Source organism: Copidosoma floridanum, unplaced genomic scaffold, assembly GCF_036245765.1.
Source record: "Copidosoma floridanum isolate Cflo_tuat_1 unplaced genomic scaffold, Cflo_Japanese_pri ptg000005l, whole genome shotgun sequence".
NCBI lineage: Eukaryota > Metazoa > Arthropoda > Insecta > Hymenoptera > Encyrtidae > Copidosoma > Copidosoma floridanum.
In genome coordinates, this window is record NW_028321882.1 from 3,434,640 (window position 1) to 3,460,312 (window position 25,673).

Sequence of the window (25,673 nt, forward strand, 5' to 3'; positions counted from 1 at the left end):
TGAAATCATTATTGTTATTATTATTATTTTTTATTATTATTATTATTGTTGTTATTTTTTACTATTATTATTTGAAATCGTTATTGTTATTATTATTATTATTATTATTATCATTATTATTATTACTTACAACGACGAAGTTGCATATAACTTCCCTCCAAAAAATTCAAATTGATTTCTAAAATCAGTTCTGACATCTCATTGATACTATTAATTTGAATTTTAACGTTTTCATTCCATATGTAAAAAAATTGTTTTTAGACTATTATTTATATTTTAAAAGGATTAAGAAGTTTAATAAGTTGGGAATATAAGAAAAAGTTACTTACCTGTCATCATCATAGATCAAAATACTAAAGAAGTTATAAAAAAACCGATTAGAAAAACTTCGAAATAATTTTCCTAATTTGTCACACTAGAAAATATTATCTATACTGAGGTATTTTTTAAACATTTATGAGAGCTGCTGCGTGAAGTGCGCAGAAAAAAAGCATCGCTTGTATTCATATGTATACACACACATAGTTGTGAGGCTTTGCCCCCCTGCGTGCTGCACTCTAACTCTTCAATACTCTTTTTTTTTTAATTGTGCAATTTAAAATAAAAACCTATTTTTAGCAAGAAGTATATAAATGCTTCGTACAACAATATACTACTTAAAGCATTATTGTAATTGTGAAATATTATTTGATATTACATAAATATCTGTGTTGATCCCTGTAGTGAATTTTTCCAGATCATCTATCACATTTTAATAAGTAAATATTGCTTAAATATCTGTGTTGATCCCTGTAGTGAATCTTTCTAGATCATCTATCACATTTTAATAAGTAAATATAGAAATGTTAATTTTATTTATAGTATTAAAAATAGTTTAAGTAATTTTAATTAAAAATTTTTCCTGGTGATAATAACAGCGAGCATTATGACTTATATTATCATTACAATGACAGAATACAGAAATAATAAAAAAATTATGAAAAAATTTATTATAATTTAAAAATTGAAGTAGCAAAATAGTATAAACATTAAAATCCCTTATAAAATAGCAAATATTTGTTGTGTCACAAGTAGTATAAAAAGATTTAAAAGCAGTAGCTCAGGAGAAACATTGTTAACAAACAAAACAGGTACTAATACCATTTCTAGACACAAAAAATAAAAAACTTACGAAAACAGGCTATTCTGGAAAAATGAATGTTGAAGGTGAGCAAAGTGAAAGACAAAAATTTAATTATTGTGAACGTAGAAAAGTATTTTTACCTGCTTCAAGGATGTATGATGATATATTAATGCAATTATTGCTAAACAGTAAAGATTTTACATATTGTATCGTACGTTACAATAGTTTTTCTCTTTTGCATCATTTAGTGCAAATCTTGTGAGTGATAGAACCAATTAACAGTGAGTGCCTGGGCACTCAACTATGAAGTTATACTTCTCTAAAGTTATGTTGTAGATAATATAGTAACAAATGTAAATTAACCTTTTATGAGACAATATTCAGTACAAAGGTAGTGCAATTATCGTTGGGATAAGTATACCAACGTTATTTGGGTGTGGTTTCGATAAATATTCTAATATTTATTAACTGACCAATTATAAATAATACATAATGTCCTGATACAATGTAAACAATATGTTGGCATACCAGTATAAGACTATGCAGTTTTGTCGAATCTTCTGATGATTTAAAAACTACTTCTGACCTTCTTCGTTAATTACATCTGTAACGTCAAGCTTACATTTGTCACATACAATCACACACTTATTACGACTTCACACTTTATATCCAAAACATAATTGTATTTAAAAACTAAGGACAAACCGTCCTGTCGTATCGCTCCTTCCAATAGGAGAGCATTACATGCCAGTGAATGACCCTTCAGGATGTTCATCACACATAGGTTTTTTTTGACTGATATTATTCGAACATCAAAACTATACTCAAAAAGCATGAGAAATATCCATAAGTTGTAGTATACGCTTTTTTATATTTTAAATTTTGAAAAATCACAATTTAATACGTAACCTTATAAAAAAAAATACTTAAAATTGCATTTACAAGATCTGTAGAACTCTCCTAATCTTTGACAGTATGAAAGACTATTTTTATTTTTAAATACATCTATTATATTTTATTTTTTCATAACACAATCAAGAAAAAGTCAAGTATACGTCATAGTGTGTATGTAAGTGCATTCATGTGAGAAAAATAAATTTCAGCGTTGCTGCATGTATTGGCGCTCCTCTCACTTTTCTAATCTTTGAAAGCTTTGAGCTTAAATTTTTTTCTACTAAATATGTGGTAATCGACCTTAAGTTCAAAAATCACGTGAATCACATAGAAAAACTTGTAAAAGAAGAAGATACAATAAAAATCAGTAACTGTATTCATACAGTAGAAAAATTTTGTTTCAGAGTCTTGAAGATTTGGAAAAAATGTGAAAAAATTTGATAAACAAGTATTAATTTGTTTTAGAAATAAGAAATTAATAATAAGTTGATAATTATTTGTTATTACGTAGGAGAGCTGATCTGCTAGAATATACTTATTTCTATGATCCCTCATTAAACTTTTAATAAAAAAAGATAGTTTATTGAATATTTATAATCAAGCGAAATAAGTCAATAAACAGTCAATAAAAATTTACACTAACCATGAATTTAAATTTACACACACCATAAATAGTAACCAAATTTCTTATATTACTACCGCTCATGAAAGAATGGGTAAGGTACTGGGTTTGTGTGCAGAAGATTGGGGGTTCAAATCTCGAGGTAAGTGATTTCTTTCTTTTTCTTTTTTTTATCTTTTTTTTTTTTTTAAAGGAGAATTTCTTGAAGAATAAGACAAAAAGAAAGAAGAAGAAAAAATTAAAATTCACAATGAGTGACCACCCCTATCAATCCCAGCGCCTTCACTTCCCAAAGGCCGTCCCCCTCTACAATCGTGCATCAGCCACTAGTCTAGAGCCGATAGAAGGTCTGAAAGCTCTCATACGCAGTGTAGTCTAGGTGTTGCCTCCACTCCAGGATCCTGAAGCATCTCGACATCGGGAGGATCATCAAGGAAAAGCCAAACCAGCCCAGCGAGGGTAGGAGAGTTATTATCATTAATAAAATTGAAGATCAAAAAATTAAACTACATCTTGCCGTGTGGTAGTACAAAGAAATAAGTGCCGTCTTATGAGCTAATTAGAATTTGCTTCAGTTATCCTGTGACGACTGAGCAGTCAACATCAACAACATGGGTCTGATCTTTAGCAAACCAAAATATGAGAGCCTCAGTAAGGAGGAGGAGGAGGAAGATAAAAATAGCCGAAAACCTCTTATAGAATAGCACGTTGAGGCATCTTAACCAAAAGTAAAGGGAAATTATTCCAAAAATATTCGCTCTTATCCAAATAAAGATGGATATGATATATTGAAATAAAAATTAATAACCATGAAATTATTGTGTATTTTTTTTGAAGCTACCAAAAATGTATGTGTATTAAATTTAAAGTTTTGTTATTATTAAAACCCATTTACATACTATTCTAAGAATCTCAAACTTAAATTTATAAGCTGGCTGAATTCCTTGGCAAGGTACTGCGTCGAGTAAGCAAACGTTGGTTGCAGTTAAACGGGATACGCGATCCACTACATCCACTGATAAGAAGTACACGTTCATGCTTGATCATCTTCCTCTCGCGCTGTACGTTAGGCTTGTCACCTACACCTTTCGGACCCATCCTGATGACGTTGGAGCTCGATTTGCGGTCAGAAAGGAAGGGAGCCGTCAGTACAATCTGACGTCACAGCATCCAGGAGAGGCCCGTTTCCCTGACGTTACCGCCCGATCAGCCTCTCCTTCCACCACCCGATCAGCCTCTCCCCCCACCACCGCCTCTCCATCATCCACAGCTATAGTTAGAGCCTCTCCCCCCACCACCATCTCAGAGGGGGAGCTGGCGGGGTTCCAGAACCGCCATGGTTTACCTACTTCCGATCTGGTATATTCCGAATTTCGTAGTATCAGAATTCAATGTTATCGAGGTCTCTTGATACAGAAAAAATTGGTAAGATCCTACACCCAATTTTCTTTCAGTGTACAGCAGGAACCAAAACAAATTGAGTCAGGAAGCTGGAGCAGCTATCTCAATCGTGCGTAAGGATCCTAACAAGGCTCATGTTTGCAAACACAATCGTATTTACCCCTACATTTTGGGTCAAACACCGGTAATAATCTGGCTTAAAGTAGAAATGTATGGCTGTATACTTGGCACGATAACTTATTGACACTAGCAATTACTGCAATTCATTACTGTAGCATGATAAATTAAAGACTTGTCTATAGTTGCACTGCAATAGAAGTACAAATAATCCAAATAAATAAACGTGACTTTAAAGCCGTATGCTTAAAAGAACTTTTAAAGTACCTATGACTCATGTACATTTGGTTAGTGACACTTTGAATAAGTGAAATGGTCTATAAATTTTTATTTTTGCAAATAATATGCACCATACAGCATAAAAAACACAGTAAAATATTGCAAGCTGTTTGAGCTGTTGCCAACGTGTATAGTGTACACTTCGATTTATACCAGTTGTCTAAGAAAATAAGCAGCTACAGCAGGATCCGAAACAAAGTAAGTCAAGACGCTGGAGCAGCTATCTCGATCCTTGGTTACTATCCTGACAAAGCTCGTGTTTGCAGACTCAATTGTATTTACATCTACGTTTTGGGTAAGAGCACGGTGACAATATGGCTTAAAGTAAAAATGTATGGCTATATACTTGGCACGATAACGTATCGACACTGGCAATCACTGCAATTTATCAATGTGGCATGATGAATCAAAAACTTGTCTCCACTTGCACTGGAATAGAAATACAAATAATCCAAATAATTAAAATCAACTTGAAAGATGTATACTTAAAAGTACTCTGCTAAAGGAGTCTGCTAGTTTCAGTTTTATTTCTTCAAAGTATTTTTAAAGTACCTATGACTCATAAAGATTTGGTTAGTGACACTTTAAATAAGTAAGAGAGTCCATAACTTTTTAACTTTGCAAATAATATGCACCATACAGCATTAAAGTACACAAACACAGTAGAGTTTTGCCAGCTGTCGCCAACACGTATAGCGTACATTTCAATTCATACTACCTATCCAGGAAAATATGCAGCTACAGCAGGAACCGAAACAAATTGAGTCAGGAAGCTGGAGCAGCTGTCTTGATCTCGGGTAAGCATCCTAACAAGGCTCATGTTTGCAAACACAATCGTATGTACACCTACTTTTTTGGTCAGACTCCGGTGACAATCCGGCTTGAAGTAAAAATGCATGGCTAAATACTTGGCACCATAACTTATTGACACTGGCAATTACTGCAATTTATCACTGTGGCTTGATAAATTAAAAACTTGTTGCCATTTGCACTGCAACAGAAGTACAAATAATCCAAATAAAAAAAACTTACTTTAAAGACGTACACTTAAAAAAATTTCTTTAATACCTATTAATCATTTAGATTTGATGAGTGACACTTTAAGTTAGTAAAGCAATCTCTCACTTTTTAACTTTGCAAATAATATTCACCGTACAGCATAAAAGAACACCGTAGAATATTAAATTGCGAGCTGTTTGAGCTGTCGCCAACACCTATAGCGTACATTTTAAATAATACTTCTTCTCCAGGAATATAGGCAGCTACAGCAAAAACCAAATTAAATTGAGTCAGAAAGCTAGAGCAGCTATCTTGATCGCGGGTAAGCACCCTAACCAGGCTCATATTTGGAAACACAATTGTATTTACACCTATGTTTTGGGTCAGACACCGGTGACAATCTGGCTTGAAGTAATAATGTATGGCTATACACATGGCATGATAACTTATGGACACTGGCAATTACTGCAATTCATCACTGTGGCATGATGAATTAAAGACTTGTCTATAGTTGCACTGCAATAGAAGTACAAATAATCCAAATAAATAAACGTGACTTTAAAGACGTATACTTAAAAGAATTTTTAAAGTACCTATAAATCATCTAGATTTGATGAGTGACACTTTGAATAAGGGATCTATCACTTTTTAACCCTGCAAAGAATTTGCACCATACAGCATAAAAGAACACAGTAGAATATTGCAAGCTGTTTGAGTTGTTCCCAACATGTATAGCATACACTTTAATTCATATCGGTTCTTTAAGAAAATATACAGCTACAGCAGGAACCGAAACAAATCGAGTCAAGATGCTGGAGCAGCTATCTAACTTTAAAGCCGTATGCTTAAAAGAACTTTTAAAGTACCTATGACTCATGTACATTTGGTTAGTGACACTTTGAATAAGTGAAATGGTCTATAAATTTTTATTTTTGCAAATAATATGCACCATACAGCATAAAAAAACACAGTAAAATATTGCAAGCTGTTTGAGCTGTTGCCAACGTGTATAGTGTACACTTCGATTTATACCAGTTGTCTAAGAAAATAAGCAGCTACAGCAGGATCCGAAATAAAGTAAGTCAAGACGCTGGAGCAGCTATCTCGATGTCAGGTTACTATCCTAGCAAGGTACGTGTTTGCAGGCACAATCGTTTTTGCATTTACGTTTTGGGTTAGAGCTCGGTGAGCATCTGGCACCCAGGCATCGTGATCAGCTGATGAAGGTGTACATATATTCGTGGGTGTACATGGGGCTCATAATAAATAATGTGAGAAGTGAGAACCACTGTCTCAGCAGACGACACTTCGCCGCAGTCGCGCAGCTGCAACCAAAAAGATGTCCCCCTACCACTCTTTCAAGGCACCAGAGTGGTGGGTGAACCCTTTTTCACCAACTTGAAACCAACACTGATGTCGAGTTACCGCGCTCGACGTGTGATTTCATACATACATACTCACACATCTACACCCGCGAGAGTCTTTTATATTTTTTGTTTTTTCTTATATTATTTTGGAATATACATCTTTCATTTTTAAACAACTTTCGAGTGCTTACTCTTTTCTGCTTGTGCCCTGTTCCCCCTGTGTTGTGCTTTAGTCGTTGTGAGAGGTGGCGACGTCAAAGATCGCCGCGATACTTGGCCCCAGCAGTGTCTTGGAGAGTGAGACCCTCGTTGTATATTACAGGAAGTGTTGCCGCGGGTATCCGGGCAGTACAGGCTTGGTCGAGGTTGCAAATACTACCTTGAGTAATCTTCTGCGGTAGCACCCCATAACATTGGTGCTCAATATAACAACCCATGGTTTGGTATCTCGTGACGTCGTCTACAAGGTAGACGACCTCTACTATTGCTGTATATATAGTTATTTTGTGTAAGAGTGCGAGCAAAGAAAAAGATTATATTTTGAGACGAAATATTATTATCTAAAGCCAACAAGCTTAGCCTGTGAAATCGGAATTTCACAGGCAGCGAAAGCTGATCTACAGCGCAAGTAAATCATACAGCGTATATACACTGGTATACATAAAGATAGTTGGCCATTGACTTCAAGCACAGAGGCAGTATAGCATATATGTGCAAGGTACACTGAACATATTTGTTTAGTGTATTGTACAACACACCTACACACACAAAAAGAGAGAGCTGGAAAATTAGTATCCCTACAGCTTATAGCTTCAATAAAAGCTATATGTTAAATTATAAATTTAACTAAAAGCCTTTAGGCCTAAATACAGGCCTTAATATAGGCGGAAATGTTGTGTCTAGCTAACGTTTCAGCACAAATTTCCCCTACATGTCAGCTCTTTCTCCTAAGCTAATCTCTGCGTTGCGGCACAGTGCACTTACTGCCAGTTTTTTATTGTGTAGCGTGCATTTAGTAACAAAAAGTATTATAGCATTGATACCACAGGATCAAGCAGATACTGTAAATAAATTTATCAGGTCATTAATAAAAAATGACCTGGGCATCAATTTTTTAACAAATCTCGAGCTATTAACGACTGGCAGCAACGCAGTCAGGGTCCATCGCTTCTACCAGTGGCTCGCGGTAAAATACGTCCCCGCAGCCGTAATACGACGGATAGAGGCTCGTCACCTCATGAAATAAAAAGCCTGCAAGAAGTTTGCAAAAGCAAACTAGGGAATTGATGTCGGACACTCACTACAGATAGTGCGGGGTAGTGAGGAGGTTAACCAACTCCTAAGAATCACGGTAATGGCGGAAATGGCAAGCACACAAGCTGGAGCTCCTGACGTTCAAGCAGCCTCTATGGATGCGGACGAGCTGCTTATTAACACGTCTTCGACTATTAGGAACTCAGACCAATATAAAAAAGCTTAATCAGAGAACAAATGGCTGCGCGATAGGATATAAGAAGCCAATGAAAGCATCGCGAACTTGACATGAGTAAGTTCGGACTTGACAGCAAACCAGAGTCAGTCACAAATAAGGAATATAATATTCCCACACCCACAAGAAGGAAAAAGCGACAACGTGCTGGCGAAAAAGCGCAATACCACATTTGGCAAGCAGGTGATTGCGAATCTCGTAGGATCGCAGGCTACACTACTCGAAAACGGACGATGTAGTGTGTAGTGTAGACATAGCGTCGACGTCAGCACACATTTTAACGCTATCGCCATCCGCGACGATGGGACCCGTATGGCCACCTATTCCAGTCAGCTGGATGCAAGTGATATGCCCGGTATGCGTGGCAACAAGTGCATACACGGCATCGGTAAGCTACCCGCAGATGAATGGGTACTCAACGGCGCGTACAACGCAGACACAAGCGTGGCCATACACATATGCGGTGAGCTTGTCAATGCGCTCGACGTACTTCAACCTGCCCCCGTATTTCGCTGCACCAGTTAACCCCACACGTCAAGCCTGATTGGGGGGGAGTCTCCCACCTTCGATGGAAATACAATCGGGGTCAGGCAGGTCGTACGTCGACTCTGGATGCCGTGATTTAGGATAAATTGTCCGGCGATAGAACGTAAAGTTCACGGGAGAAAGTCACAAGAACTTTGACTCCTTCCTCACGTGCATTATTAAGTGCCGCACAGCTTTGGGGCTTCCGGAAGCAGAGCTTTTCCAGACTCTACCGAAGCTTATGACTGGCATTGCAGCAACATGGTTCCGCAACGAATGCGACCAATGGATCAGCTGGGCTCATTTCTTAGCTGCAGGACAGAAGTAGTATGGCTCAGGCGAGAAGTGCAACGTCGTCTAACCTTGGATGCGCAAATGCACACCAAGTACGCTGGTGAGCCTGTACAAAATTTCTTAACACAGATTAAGAATATCTTACGCCGAATTTAACCTCCTTGGCCAGTCAAACGTCAGTTGGACCTATTCCACAGGAATATGCGTCGTGAAGTACAGGATCAAATCTGACGAGATGAGGTACGTAGCATGGCAGAGCTGCTGCGAAGAGCCACCGAGGCTGAGCGCCTCTTGGAGCTCAGGAGTGCATTCCGTGAGCCATCCCCACTGGAACATTTTTACCTGCCAGAACGGGCATACAAGCCCAAGGCTAAGGCTACGGAGGCCAATAAACAGCCAAGGGTTGCGGGTATAAGCGAAGTGACGTAATGGATGAGTACTCGGCAGAAATAGTCAATGAGCTGACCAAGAAGAAGGTCAGAAAACCTGCTATTGATGAGGACATGTTGAAGCTGTGGCTTGATCTTCTTTACGTCGAGAAGCGTCAGGGACGACGATAATCCTCACCTCCTTCGCCCAAGGAAAATAAACACCAAGGTTCAGGATCACGCTCATCGAGGCGAAACCCGAACGAGGGGTCAGGCACGAGAAATCCTGGTAGACTGGAGAGACAGGTCTCCTTCGCAGAAGTCCCAGCCATGCTGCTATTAGTACAACCACCTTGGCCACTACGCACGGGATTGTCCGAATAAGAGGCAGGAAAATGAGAGGAAGCAGACGCAAGCGGGGGTATTACGCTGCCTTCCTCCCCCAAACCCTCACAGGCCGCGGTTGCATTTGAGGACGCGCGCCAGTAGTGGCTACGGCTGAAAGTAGCCGGGTACAAGCTGCGAGCGCTATACGACCGTACTGTCACAGATAGTCAACGGGCAGGAAAAGGTACTAAAGTTTGCGAGCCATTCGATGACATCGGCTGAACGCAACTACAGTGTGACAGAACGCGAGTGCCTCGCGGTCTTATGGGTGACGCGGAAGTTCCACCTGTATTTTGAAGGAACACGTTTTAAAGTCGTGACCGATCATAGCAGTCTCCGGTGGTTGGTAAATATTAACAAACCAACCAGACAGCTGTCAAGATGGATCATGGCTTCGAGGTTGAACACCGAAAAGGGACGCAAAACTGCTTACCTGATGCCCTGTCACGACTGTATGAAGATGACGAGAGTGGCACGGTGGCAGCGCTAGTGTGGGAACTTCTGGCTTGAGATTCTTGGTACCAATAGTTGTTACAAAAGATACGGGACGACCCACGGGGTCAACCACGATGGAAAATCATCGGGGGATACCTATATGCTTATCGCCCCGACTCCACGGTTGACGAATTTCTCGGGGAAATTAAAGCCTGGAAGCTGATGGTGCCTTAAAGCCAGCATGACCAAGTGCTTCAAGAGTGTCATGAGACACCATCTGCCAGCCATAGTGGCCGCAAAAAGACATTTGCGCTTGTCTCCCGGTTGTACTACTGGCCAGAATACTACTGGGATGTTTCCTGTTACGTGCGGAGCTGCTTGGTTTGCCAACAAACCAAGGTAGACCAGAGGTTACCCCTAGGACTTATGGGGCGTAGGGTCATCACCGCTCCATGACAAGTAGTGGCCGCTGATATGATGGGCCCCTTATCGAAGACAACACACGGCTACGAATACATCCTCTTAATTAAGGATCTATTTACGAGGTGGGCCGAAGTTGTGCCGTTATGGCGAGCCAATGGGAAGGCTGTTATGAGCATGCTGAGAGAGCGCGTCATCTGCTGACATGGTACCCCAGAATCGCTATTGACTGATAATGGCACCGAGTTCTGTAACAAAGACGTCGATGGATTTTCGGAGAGTCTGGGTATACGACATATGCTCACGCCGCCGTATCACCCGCAGGCAAGCCCGGTTAAACGCCTGAACCGCACCATTAAGACCATAATTAAAGCTTTCGTTGGAGCCAATCATAGGTGATGGGACGAGGAGCTGCCTGAACATGTGTTTGTTTACAACACGGAGAGGCACGCTTCTACAGGCTTCTCCCTTGTAATGCCTAACAGTGGTAGGGAACCATACGCCCCAGGTACAATGCGCCGTCAGGTCGATTCGACGGCCCAATAACGCCTAGAGGATGAGGCACTAGAGAGCTGGAAGCAATGCATGGACTGTTTGCCGATGCTGGACGTGGAAGCAGCCCAGCGAAGCTATAATGCACAGGCCAATGCCACCCAGCATTACAATGCCAAGCATCACGATGTGTTCTACGCTCCTGGTGACCAGGTATGGCGGGAGAACCACGTCTTGTTTTCAGCAACGCAGGGAATTGTGGCAAAATTGGCCCCAAGGTATGTCGGCCTCTTTACCGTCATGAGGGCTTTAGGTTCCAAGACGTATGAGTTGAAATCTGAAAAAGGCATGCGCTCGGGTCCTATACAGGTGAAGCAGTTGAAACCCCACGTGAGCAGAGCCTCGGCGACGGAAGAAGACCCCCGTCTATCGACTCGGGGTCCGAAGAAGACGTGGTCAGCTCTACTCAACCATTGTTGGAAAGTGGCAAACAGGCGAAGCGCGATCCGCCTAATGCGCGTCTGATAGATGTAAGCGAGGCTGCTGGACCAGCCTGGCCAAAGTGAGGCAGTCCGTGAAAAGTGACTATGGTGTCAAAGCCACCCACCACGGCTAAGACACCTGCGAGCGATGGCAGACCACGCGACGAGATCCGAGCATGCGACCAAGCGATAGGTCAGTCGCTGAACGACATGCGATGTTTGCGGCCCCAAAAATTAGTGAAATATTAATTTTGTAAGCGCCTCCATCTTAATAAATCATTTTTTTTTCTTCTTCCCCCACTTTTTGTTTTTTTTGTTTTCTGGGGGCAGAACTGTTTCAGATCAAGTCAACGCCAGCCATCAGTCGGGGCGGTCTAATAAGGTATCTAAGACACGCTCACGATAAAAGTGAGGTCTGCAATCTTGTTAAGCCTCTCAAACGAGGCCTTAACTCACGGGCGAAGGCGACTCTGCAATTGACCATTGAGCCCAGCGGTGACGACCAGGTGGACACCCCGCTGACAGGCTTTCCCACCCCAGAAGCCCAGGAGGCTCAACAGTCATCGGTTCTCGAGACCCCTATAGATTCAGACACCACCTGGAAAGGCATCTAGGAGCGTCTCAGCAAGGCGTGGGACCAAGTCGTATCGAGTCGCCAGGAGGCGATCGCCGTGTTCTCGGAGGTGGAGGCTTTTGTGCACGAGCACGGCTCCATGGCTGCGACTGCAGAGGCGGAGAAGACTGCCATGATTGGCCGCCGCAGCTTTGCGGCCTATCACCAGGTGTGGGCTGAGATGCGTCAGCGTCTTGACGAAGAAGAGCGTAGGTGCGCCAAGGACGCCCGATGCCTCGAGGAAAAGAGGAAGGTGGAGGCTGAGGCTTGGCAGCTCTGCCAGGAGGCCGAACGCCTCCTAGTCAAGGCCCGCATAGTAGAGGCGCAGGCAACGGGGAACATCACCCAACCCATCTGTTGCTACATGTGTGGGCTGAAGGGTATTAAGCAAGGAATGCCCGAGGCGCTCTGAGCACTACCGCTTCAAGGGAGGGACCCCCTCCAGTCCAGGATCGGCCCATCAACGGTATCACAGTGGCCAAGGGCAGACCACCCCATCAAGTTTTTTTTTGTTGCTTTTCTTTTTCTTCTGTTTTTTTTTTTCAATGCCTTTTCTTTTTTTTTTTTTTTTTGCTCTTTACTTCCCAGTAATGAATTGTGCCCGTTTTTCTTTTTATTGTTACCCGGTGGTATTCTTTTCTTCCATCCAATTCCCCATTTTCTCTGTTTTGGATATTGTCCCCGAAACCTACCTGAATAGCGCTTAGGATGTAGAGTTGGATATCTCGGTATTCAACGTCTAGTCGGGGGGTGTAACGGTGCCCCAACGTTAAGCCGCATAGGTTGGCTAGATCAGGGAAAAGGTAGGGAAAAGAGGAGAAAGGGGTTAAGAGGATTAAGAAGAGAGGAGAAAGGAAAAGAAGGGGAAAATGAGTAGAGGCCGGGAGCGGGCAGATTAGCTTGGGCCTTCAAGCTCGCGAGAATCAAAATTGCTGGTTTTCCGTGAGAAGCGAAATTTTTGTTTTCATCGCGAGAAGTGTTCGTTGCAGTTCTGGGAGGTGGATTTTGGCGACCCTTGACCGGTGAATGGGTACGACGTCTTGGTGCAGTGCCTGGGGTTGTGATACTGCTCCTGGTCTTGCTGACAAGGTCTAGCCAAGGCCAACCCCGACGACCTTGACCTTCAGACGCAGCCAGTAGGGACGCCTACTGGCCTCTGCGTATCCGCTTCATTAGCGCCCATAGTCTCGGCCGGTCCAAGGCATCGTCGAGGAGCGATCCCTGAGACGCCGTGAGTACCTGCCAATAGGAAGTTTATTGTACAGGGCAGCGGTCCTCGAATAGCCTGCGTTGTCTGCCCAGTTCGCGAGTTTGCGCCGCGAGCACGTCGAGTAACCGCGCTCGACGTGCGATATCACACACACACACACACACACACACACACACACACACACACATCTACAACCGTGAGTGTCTTTTATATTTTATATTTCTTTTTATATTATTTTGGGATATGTTTCTTATTTTTAAACGACTCGCGACTGCTTACTCTTTTCTGCGTGTGCCCTGTCCCCCCTGTGTTGTGCTAAAGTTGTCGTGAGAGGCGACGACGTCCAAGGTCAACGCAATACTTGGCCCTAGAGGTGTCTTAGAGAGCGAGATTCGCGTTGTTTATTACAGGGTGTCTTGCCACAGGTACCCGCGCAACACAGTCCTGGTTGAGGTTGCAAATTCTGTTTCGAGCAATCCGTTTCGGTAACACCCCGTAACAAACTTTTGACCTGATTGATTTTTTTAACTTTCTTAGAGCTTGAATTAAAGAAGTTTTAATTAACTTACAACAAAATTTTAGTTTGCTTAGAAGTATTCGCTTGGTAAAAAGTTGTGGCTGATTGAAGTTTGGACTTAAAAAAAACAAGAATCAATTTTAATGATTTCGAATCCATGGAAAACCATCGGTAACGTTTAATATGATAATTATTTCTAACTTAACCAAAGCTTAAATTAAAGTTCTTGGAACAAGTTCTTACGTGAGTTCTGTTTGAGTCTGAAATAATGATCTAATTAAAATTTCAGGCTAATGTGGCTATTAATTTAATCGCATAACAGAAATCGCTTCGGTTGATTTTTTCTAAAATACTCAAACTCATCGTGAATATCAATTTCATCAACGTTCTTAAAACTACTGGGTGTTTATTGATATTATTATTATAAATTGAAATTTTTTAGTACAATTATTTTGATAACTGGCTGGCATAAAAAATACATTCTTGCCAATAAAAGCCAACATTATGAGAATTATTAAAAATTATAAATGCAGAAGCTTTTACACGATTACTTATTACATAGAAAAAAGTGGACAGTATTCAAATAATAATTTTTTATTTACATTGTACAACATTCATGCAGTATGTACACAATATTAAGTATTATGTATATTATTCAATTATTAAAAAGTAATCACACCAAAAGTTACGTCTGGTTTTCGATTGCTTCTAAAATCGTTAAAATTCAGATTTAAGAGAATAATTTTTTTCTTTAAATTATAGTTCATATTCAGAATAAAAATAAGCATCCACGAGTATTAAAACCTTAGATAAAATAAGTATCCATGGTAAGTTTGAGTAATCTTAGAAAAAGTCGATAGAAGCGTGATTTATTTATGTGCTTAAACTAATAGCCAACAATAGCCGAAAATTCTAATTGGGTCATGATTTAAGACTCCAACCAAGCTCAAATTAAAACTGGTTCCAAGTACGTCCATTTAAGCTCTGGTAAAGTAAGAAATGATATTCGTATCAAATGTTACGGATGGTTGTCAATGGATTCGTTAATTATCAAGATCGATACTTTTTTTTTTTTTAATCTAAACTTCTATGAAACACAACTTTCCACCCGACAAATACTTTTGAGCAAACTTTAATTTTGTTAAGAGCTAATTAGAAAATTTTTAATTTGAGCTCCAACCAAGTCAAAAATTTTACTGAGCTCAAAAGTTTAGGTGGTTTCAAGTGATTTATTCAAAAATTAACAAAAACTTCTTTTTTTAATTACAAGCCTAAGCTTTACTTATCTGTATTTTCTATAAAGTCGACATCTTGATCTTAATTTGTGCTCAAACGAAAGTTTATTTCAAGCACTTCAAAAGCCTTCTTACCTGACTTTGATGGCTCTTCTGAAAAAAAGTTATAAATGAAAAAGTTCACTTTTTTAAATTAATCAACTTTTTTCGTTTTCTTGCTTGATTTCCCCGGAAAAGCTGAAAAAAGTTAGTCTCCCATTACTTTTTGTTAGTTTACAAGTTTTTCCGTGTTTTTAGATGTGTGAGAAAAAAAATCGCATTCCGGGTGAGCATTGAATTTTTCCTTTTTTTTAAACTGGGAACGCCTAAGTGTACATTAAACGTGGAACTGCTGATATACGTTCATGAAAAATGATTTATGTAGACATCGCTTGTTCCTAACTTACATATTAATAATGTATACTAGTTACATATGTAACTACAACATATGATAATGTATACTGCATACGTCACATATTTTCTCTATCTTACACAACTAAGTACAATTTATACATTTTCAGAATCCTAATGACAGATTCTTACCAGGTGCTGGAAAACTTGAGTATTTAACACTACCCTTGGAATCTGAAAATGTTCGTGTCGAAACAGGTGTCCGTCAAAATGATGAAGTATCTGTTTATTATGATCCACTGATAGCAAAACTAGTTATTTGGGGAAAAGATCGGAAGGAGGCATTGAATATCATGAAATGTAAACTTTCAGAATGTAACGTTAGTTGTTTTTCTTAGAATACATTCATTTGTACTATGTAAATTTGTTGACTTATTCATGTAAAATATTAAGGTATCGTGATTTATTTACAGATTATAGGAGTAGACACCAACGTGGAGTTTATTAAAGATATTTTTAAACACCCAAGATTCCAAAATGCCGCAGTTCATACAGGTTTCATCGAAGAACACTGTACATCATTGTTTTCTGAGATTCCAGTACCAGTTCAAATCATAGCAAAGGGCTCACTAGGCCTAATACTTTGTGAAAAATTAGATTTAATTCGGTCTTCTACTAGGGCTGATAGTCTATTTCATCCATTCACCATAAAAACTGGGTTTCGGCTAAATCATACTCTTTGTAGACGAATTCATTTCTTTGTGGGTAGTAAAAAGTTTTTCGTTGATGTTAAATATGTAAAAAAAGATAGTTATGCAATGAAAATAAATAATTCTGGACCATGGAGAAAAGTAACTGGCTTATTGAAAAAAAAAGAATTTGTTTTGGAACTTCAATCGGACATTGATGGGGTGATAGAGAAAACTAGACTGATTAAAATAAAGAACGATTTGCACATGTTTACTCACGTAAGTAATTGTTCATATACAACAAACAAATTTTTTTTCTATGACTTTAATTTTTTAATGAAGTGGTGTGGCATAGCTACATGCAAGATTCAGCACTCAAATAAGCCTGATGCCATGCCTTTATAAACGTTTTATTGTGACTGACATATGTTTTAAATAAGATAAAACGTATAAGATAATTTATTTAATGTTCCGACATGTGTGGTTTTTTGAAGTTAGCTGGTATCTTTGAGTTCATATGAATAACATCCAAGCACAAAAAATCGTTGAATGATTTTTTTGACCAGAATAGGTGAATTAAATATTTTTAAGCTTGATAAAGCTAAATTTTTTTTGTTTTATTACACATAACTATTGTCTTCTTACTTTATTACATTGTAACTATACATTTTTCTTACTTTAACCTTAACACGAACAAATCTTTGTTTCAAAAGCTTGTGGCCTTGTGAATTACTATTTTGAAACCCAAGTATAGAGACAACTCTGTCATAATAAAAGGCTGTATCACAGGTGGTTAAATAAAGGCCGCATAGTGGAGAACCTATTTTCTTTTATAGAACTTGTAATAGTTCAAAGATGGTAATCACGGACCGATAGGCTTAAGAGATTATCTAGTAGATGGTTGGCCGAAAGTTGTACTTTGAGAGAAAAAATCAGTATGTTAAGAGAAACCACGGTTTTCCTAATTTTTCGTATATTTTTTTTTATTGTTATTCTAATAAACACGTAAGTAAACAATAAAACAAGATAATTTCATTGTCATGTCAACTAAAAATAAGAACATGACTTCTTTGTATTGCTTATGCTTAAAGTCAATATTGTGGGGAGTCAAAACAGTTTTCTAGATCGCCTTGCGAATCTAAAGCGTTAACATTGAAAAATTAAAGTTGTTCATCAATAATAAAACACTTTTTTTTTTCTTTTAAAGACTCGTTTTTTTTCAAACTCAAATTTAATCGCAACCACTTTTTGGTGCATCAGCTGAGAATCAACTTGTCTATCTTTTTTGTGTATTTTGTGTACCATGAGAAGAAAACTAGATCTGCGTGTAAGTAGACCTTAAGAAAGACCTTTAGCTCTAGCCATTATAGAAAACCATGCTTTGGACTCAGACTCTGAAGGTGATTTCTCCACTAACCTCAACAGATTCAGAGCAAGACCATTTCAAGAATACGCATACCGTCAAGATGAAGAAAATACCATTCATGTCTTTCAACCACCAGAGATACAGTCGTTGGAAGAATTGAAAGTAGAAGGAAAAGATAACTACTAAATGGTGCGTCAACATAGCAAACTTAAAACAGTGATTTCTTAATGATTTTAAATAATTACACCAATCACGAAAATATACTTAGGCTTTCCGAAGTTTTATGAGACCTCTCGTTACGCAGTTACAACACTTTTTGTCATTGGAGAAAGTTTTTATAAAGTACTTCAATTTTTAGAAATAAGATTTGGAACACATGATTAGTTTCAGAAAAAGCAATTAAAGATTTAAAAGATTCATCGAAAATTGATACACGAAAACAAAGTTTGGTTGGTATTTCAACTTGTTACGTACGATATACTTGGCACATCGTAATGACTCATCCAGTGAACAACGCTGCTGTTCAAGCTGGAGGCTGCAACGAAGAGGAACGAGGGTATAACCCAGTGAGCTAAAAATACGGGTAGTATATAGAAATACTTCAGAAAGTAGACACTGGAGTCCACAATAGGAGCATACACGCGAATGTGCCTTCATAAGAGTCTCCTAATAAAGCATAAGTTTCTTAGTGACTTGTGTTTAATTTCACGAAGAACCTCCTTGTCACTTGATTTCACGTTACAGAATTTGGTGCTACGTGGGGGGTGGAAAGCATCGCAATTTCTTTGTTTCGTGTTTGGCGTCTTCGTTGCTTTAGCTTATATGGATTCTGACAATAAGCACGTATAGTGTAGTACCACGGAAATCAAGCTTGTGTACCAGAATAAAACCAAACGGGATAAAGAATGAGCCAGTAGCTATTTGTACGAGCGATTATAAACAACAACAATCTGAAAGTCTACAAGGCAGGAAGCCAGAGCAACTACAATGAGAACTAATAAAACAATCACGATTTAGCAGAGCCAGAGCCGTATTTCTGCCCATCAATACCGAAAAGCGAAGTATAAGTTAGAGAAGGATGATACTTAATTTAATCATTCTGGCTTTGTAGATACTGTTGACCAGGTAAGCAACTGTTTTATAGGAAAAGACATTTTTTTTTTTTTTATTGTAGATGCTGGTTTTTTTTCTGTTTTTCCCTGACCCCAGCTCAATAAATATAAAATCCAGCATAATGAACGTAAAATGATAGGTAGGTTTATTTAGTAAGCCAGTTTAGATACAGAAAACATTTAAAAGTAATAATTTACACCCGTATTAGCTGCAGGATAGATTATTATTGTCATTTTATATTCACATTTTACTGCCAAATAAAAATACAGCGTAAAATTAAAGTAGATTAAGAGAAAGACGAATGCCATTATTTTGCTTTTTTTCTTGTCTGTTATCATTTGTAAAGTTCGATTATTACTAAGCCATTATATAGGTTATCAAATAGGTCCCCACAACTTGAAGAATACGTAAGCTTAACTGGGGGATACATTTCACGACATACCAATACAAAAAAACGATGACGCATTTTTGTGGTGTCATCAATGAGTTGGCAAGCGATAATGTAGACCTAAGTAAGAAATTTTAGGATTTGTAGGGTATTAAAGGTGATTTATAAAAAACTTTGTGAAGATCGCCCAACCACTATTTAAACTATTAAAAAGTAGTACTGAATTCAAATGGAGATATCGCGAAGAGGAAGAATTTAAATTTTTTATCGACGTACTGTGTAGTGAACCAGTACTCACAGCCCCGGATATGCAAAAATCCTTTATCACTACGACGGACGTCTCAGATTACACGATTGGAGCCATCCTTAGTCAAGGAGAGATCGGAAAAGACAGACCATGTGAGTATGCACCACAATGCCTTATGGAAATTGAGCTCCGTTACGTGACATACGACAAAGAGTTATTGGTGGTTGCATTTGCAAAAGAGCGTCTAAGACCATATCTATACGAGTTAAAATTTACGGTTGTCACAGATACGAGCCACTTAATCACTTTCACTCGTCTCAAAAACCAGACATTTGTTTTAACAGGCTTAAAGCGAAACTTGGAGGATATGAATTTGAAAATATACACTGACCGGGCATAAACAACAGACTACCTGACGCATTATCGTAAGACTCAGTTTCGTAAGCAAGAAAGAGGTGAATCTAGAGCTTCCAAGGCAATAACTATACGAACTAGTGGATCAACAAGAAAGAGAAAGAGGAGGCAATAGCGATAGACCACGGGTGAGGGTTTACAAGTTTCAAGCAAAAAGGAAAAAGAAAATACAAGAAAATACAAAGAAAATGAAAATAAAATGCACAGGCTCAGAAACATCCAACGATGAAGTAAAGAGGAAAAAAAGAAGAGTGGAGTATGACGAAAGAAATGATATGAATGAGAAAAAGATACAGATAGAGAAGTGAACTTGGAATCAGAAGAATTAGATGAGAGAAAAATTTTCAGAAAAAATGAAAAGCTACATGTCAGGGATGGCATCGGAGAAACGAACGCACGACTAATCACTCTTACAAGGGATAATCTTATTTTCCAAGGAATGACGGACGGAAAATTAGGTTACATTATGAAGCAACTAAGATTCTGAAAAGTAGTAAAAGTGACGAGTACACTAGCGATAGGAAACACGAACGAAAACAAACAACCGGACACACACAACTTATTAGAGGGGAAAATCAGGTGAGCTGCGGGGGCAAGTCATAATCAATATGAGGAAGCGAAGTGCAGAGAAAAGGCTGGGAATGAGGATTAACGCATAGGAGCCCAATAAAATTATACCTATGAAGAAAGTACCACAAGAAAGGGGGGACTCAATAATACACAACATGATTAAGCAAGACCAGCCTGAGAAACAGGGGTATGAAACAATAAGGGAGCCCAACGTACTATCAAGAACAAATGCACTTACAGACAAGTGCCTATAATACCTTAATGATAATAGACTAATAGAAACCAATGAATGTGTCTAGCCTTATAAAATACTTTCTCAAAGGCTGGGACTACCGTGCTATGCACCGAGAAACCACCTCTTTTACAGCTTTGTATTGCTATTTAATCTTGACCACTTGATTAACGAATTTAGAACAATATTAAAAAATTCAGGGTATCTGAAAAATGTAGGGAGCAAGAGAAGACGGAAAACAAACTTAAAATGGATACAGAATATGGAGATGAGAAGTACGTATCGTACTAATATATAAAGCAAAGTCGCTAAAACCGTTGTAATCGCTAACCACGAAAACTACTGAGCCGATTTTGCTGAAATTTTGCACACTGATTCATGACACTTCCTAAATGGTTTTAGTATAGTTTTTATCTTAAAAAATTTAATAACAATAGCAATAAATAAGCTCAAAGTTTTGCAAAATACGCCAGCTTTTCACTTTAGTTCAGTAGGATCTGCTAGGTGGCGTCGACATAAAATGGAGCCTATCTGCAACAAAATTAAATAAGTATGGTTATAATAAGCTGGAGCGTCTTAAAAAATGATGCAGTCACCCTTCAGCAGTTCATCCAATTGCGTAGAAAATGTAGATGATAGTCATGCAGCTGGAAGGTCCGGTTACGGGTGACACTCTTCTCTCAGGGAAAAGAGACCTAGGTCTCCATTTACCCTGAATCTTAATGATTGACAAGTGCCATTAATAAAAAATTAATCTAACGAATGACGTGTCCAGCGTAACACCAGGAGACGTGCCTAGCCATAGCACAACCTGCTCCAATACGTCAGAGTAATGTGGCCGTTCCATCATCTGGCCTGGTACCGTCGAAAATTTTTTACTTCAAATGTAAGCTAGGGAAGAGAACCCTGAGAAGCATGGTAGCCACAACGGCTTCTTTCTTAGTGGTCGTCTTAATGTCATACCCACAAAGAAGGTATTCTCTAGACTAACTTTCCCGACTAACGATAAGCGATTGGTCATTTAGGGAACGACCCGAAGACGAGATATTCTTTGATCAGCGGCGTACCTCTCTCCGTCACGGTCTCCGTTTACAAAGACTTCGAAGGTAAGAGTCAAGCTACCCGCAGCTGGTTCTGTATTATCAAGAATAATAATATGGAATAGCTCAAAGATTCACCACTAGCCCTTTTTAGGGACATTATAAGTACTTACGTTGCCTCCTTAACCATCAATCTCATCGGTTCTTTTAAGGGCCATTTAAGTTGAAACTACCTTGCCAACAAATACATTTTTACTACCATTTCTGAAAGCGATTTGTTGACTAAAAAAATGTGTTAACTAAAGACGGCCGCTATTTAATTGAGTCAGTCATTCACTGGCAGTCGTCACGAGCAGAGTTGTTATGTCGCAAGGCTGGGAACCCCAGTGACCGACGACCCTACATTATTTTTTTGACTCTAAGCATTTAACCAGGAATCATTGATCGTCTCCAAGGTCTGCGCTGGGCAAACCTATAACAGCTATGAAAGAAAATAAACAAAATATTTTTTTAATAAGAAGATTCTTGTTCTGAGAAGTGTCAGGAATATATGTAAAATTTCTAACTGAAAACGTTTTATATTAGATGTCAACACACTACGGTGTTTTATTTAGTTAGTCTTGGGCGAAGCCGAAACGGGGGGCAGCTGGTATTTATATATATATATGTGTGTGTGTAAGTTTGTTGTATTTAACACTTACAAACTTAGCCGCTGGTGCGACTCATGATTCTCATGAGTCATTATGAAAGCACACAGCTCAACCGTCATCACCACCCTCGCCTCTCGTTGTCCACGTACTCTAGTCAGTTAGCTACAAGCGCTCAATGTGTTCGCACCAAATATAAAACTGTATTGTATAATTGTTGTGTAATGTAAAGTTGTTAATGTAAGCTTGTAACACCTAAAGCGACATAATTGTTGATCCAGGTAATCAACATTGTAACATTGTTTTAATTTTAATATTGTGTATTGTTATTTACAATTATTATTGTTATTAAAATTCCAGTTATATTTCTTTCTGCATCAACTTGTGTCTGATTTTGTGCCATTCAACACCACTCCTAACCGTCCGAAGTTTCACGTTTAAAGCAACTTGAAACTTACAAATTAACAATTATGGAAGGCAAAATCAAGGCAACGTTTCTCCTATCTGCGGAAGCTCAGGATAGTAAAACCACGATTGTAAAAGTAAAGACTATCCAAATCCTGGGACAAGAAGAGAAATTTTTTTTCCCGCCCGAATTTGAGCCCATCTCTCAACATACAGAATTGATAAAATTGTCAACAATCCAGGGAGCTGTAAAGAGTCTGAATGCGAGAGAAAAATTCAGGAAAATTGGCATCACGTTAACAGAAAAATTAAAAGAAGCTTACACGGATGAGGAAGGTAATGTGGTGTTTGGCGGTTACTATTAAGAGGTAGTTGATAATTTCCCCCCACCCACGGACAGCACATTGCCCACTTCTGTTAATGATAATCCGATGAAATTTGTCGCAAGCAACATGATTCTGCAAAAATTTTCGAGTAAGGATCAAAACGCAAAGTCGTGGTTAGATTTATTTATTCTTGAGTGCAAAAGATTGAATATCGCCGAATCCCAGTTTCCAGAGGTTTTAAAAACTTGTTTGGAGGGACCTGCTTTGGATTGGTTTTCGGTTCTATTTAAGTCTGGTGCTTTGATAAAGCCTTGGAATTATTGGGCACAGTCTTTTCTGGATACATTCGGGGAGATTTCCTGGTGTGAGATTGAAAAAGCTTATTCTTTCCATTGGTTGGGTGGACCTTTCTTGGATTTTGCATTAAAAAAGAGAAATCTTTTAATAAACGTTGATACTGATCTTAGTATAAATTCTCAAATTAGTTTTATTGTGCTGGCTTTACCAAAATCCGTTAGAACACATTTAAATAAGAAAAACATAATAACAATTGAAAACTTAATGTCGGTACTGCGCACACTTGAGCAAACAGTCAACACACACACAAATACGAGGAGATCCGAGGTGGATACATATAAACAGAAACAAAAGTACTTACCTTGTCGTATTTGCGAGAAAATTGGATACCCGAACAGATTCCACCCAGAAAATTTATGTAGAAACAAAACAAATTCGATTATAAAATCAGCAGAAACAAAAAACTAAATTCGATCCCGCTTATAAAATTAAGGATATTTGTTAATGATACTGAGGCCAGTGGGCTATATGATACTGGAGCCAATGTGTCACTGATGAACTACAATTTTTATAAGACACTACCATTAACAAGCGGAATAAGCGGGATCACATCGATAAAAACATTAAATGGTTCAATACAAGCTTATGGGACAGTAACGGTAGATTTAAAGATTTTTAATTTAACAAGAAAATTTTCTTTTACAATTGTTAAAAATGATTTATTCGAGGATCGCTTATTGATAGGTTTGGATTGTATCAAGGAGTTTTCTCTGTGTCAGAATGAAAATTTAAAAATTATTCAAAGTTCGAATTCTATCTCTAAAAATATAAATGCCAAAGAATGCCAAAATTTGATGCTTGAAGATAAAAATGATAATAATGATTTAAATAATCTCTTGAAAAAACATAAGGCAATATTTGCTAAGGGTAAATTCGATATTGGTACAGTAAAAAATTTCGAGGCAACGGTCAAGTTAACTGAATGTAAATATATTTAAAAAAAACCATATAAATGCTCAATTCCGGATAAAACAGAAATAGAAACGCAAATAAACAATTTGTTAAAAGTGGGACTCGTGTAAGAGTCGTACAGTCCATATGCCGCGCCAGTCACTTTGACTTATAAAAAAGATGAAGGGAAAAAATCGCGATTGTGTATTGACTATCGTGAATTAAATAAATTAATTATTCCTGAAGGCCAGCCGTTTCCTAGAATTGATGATCTAGTGGTACGTGTAGGAAAGTGTATTTACTTTTCAAAACCAGATATCAATTCGGCCTTCTGGTCTATTCCCTTGCGAGCTAAGGATAAATACAAAACGGCCTTCGTGACTCATCATGGTCATTGGCAATGGAGATGCTTACCTTTTGGGTTGAAGTCAGCTCCGGCTATATTTCAGCGGATTCTTTCTAGTATACTAAGAAATAACGATTTGGATTCCTTTGCTATAAATTATATATATGACATTCTGATTTTTTCTAAAAACTATTCTGATCATCTTAAACATATTCAAAGGACGTTGCAAGTTTTAGAAGAACACGGTTTTAAATTACATGAAAATAAATGCAGTTTTGCACAGAAAGAAGTAACATACTTAGGAAACATAATATCAAACAATAACATAAGGCCAATTAACGATAATGTAATAGCGATAAAAAATTTTCCCACTCCGAAAACCAGAAAACATATCAGACAATTTCTGGGCAAAGTAAATTTTTATTTAAAATATATCCCCAAATCAGCAATTGTACTGGAGCCTTTACACAATCTTCTGAGGAAAAATGTAAATTTTGTGTGGTCAAACAAATGTGAGGAAAATTTTACAAAAATAAAAAATTATCTGTGTACTTCACCGATATTCGCAATATTTGATCCTAATAAACCTATACACATTTATACAGATGCTAGTTTAGAAGGAGTTGGTGCAATTTTGAAACAACCCTAGGGAGATGGATCTATTAAACCAGTATTTTATTTTTCACGAAAGCTCAACTCATCTCAAAAGACAAAAAGGGCAATTTATATCGAATGTTTTGCGATAAAAGAAGCCATTTTATATTGGCAGTATTATTTAATAGGCCTACATTTTAAAGTATTCACTGATCACAAGCCTTTACAAAATTTTAATATAAAAAATTGTAAAGATACAGAACTCTTACATATTTTAAATTAAATATCGCAATTCGAATTTGATATTCAGTACAATCCAGGAAAAGACAATTCGGAGGCTGATTGTCTTTCAAGAAATCCCGTTTTGTCTGATGACAACAATGTTGAGG

The 25,673-nt window shown here is 38.2% G+C and overlaps 1 protein-coding gene across 1 annotated transcript in view; it reads left to right on the forward strand.

The window, feature by feature from the left end:
- Mccc1 (Methylcrotonoyl-CoA carboxylase 1) overlaps positions 1-25,673 on the forward strand; it is a 518,283-nt gene that overhangs the window by 429,763 nt on the left and 62,847 nt on the right. The window contains exons 6-7 of the mRNA XM_023389291.2: positions 15,830-16,039; positions 16,133-16,627. Of these exons, the coding sequence (XP_023245059.2) occupies positions 15,830-16,039; positions 16,133-16,627 (705 nt within the window). The remainder of the gene's footprint in view (positions 1-15,829; positions 16,040-16,132; positions 16,628-25,673) is intronic.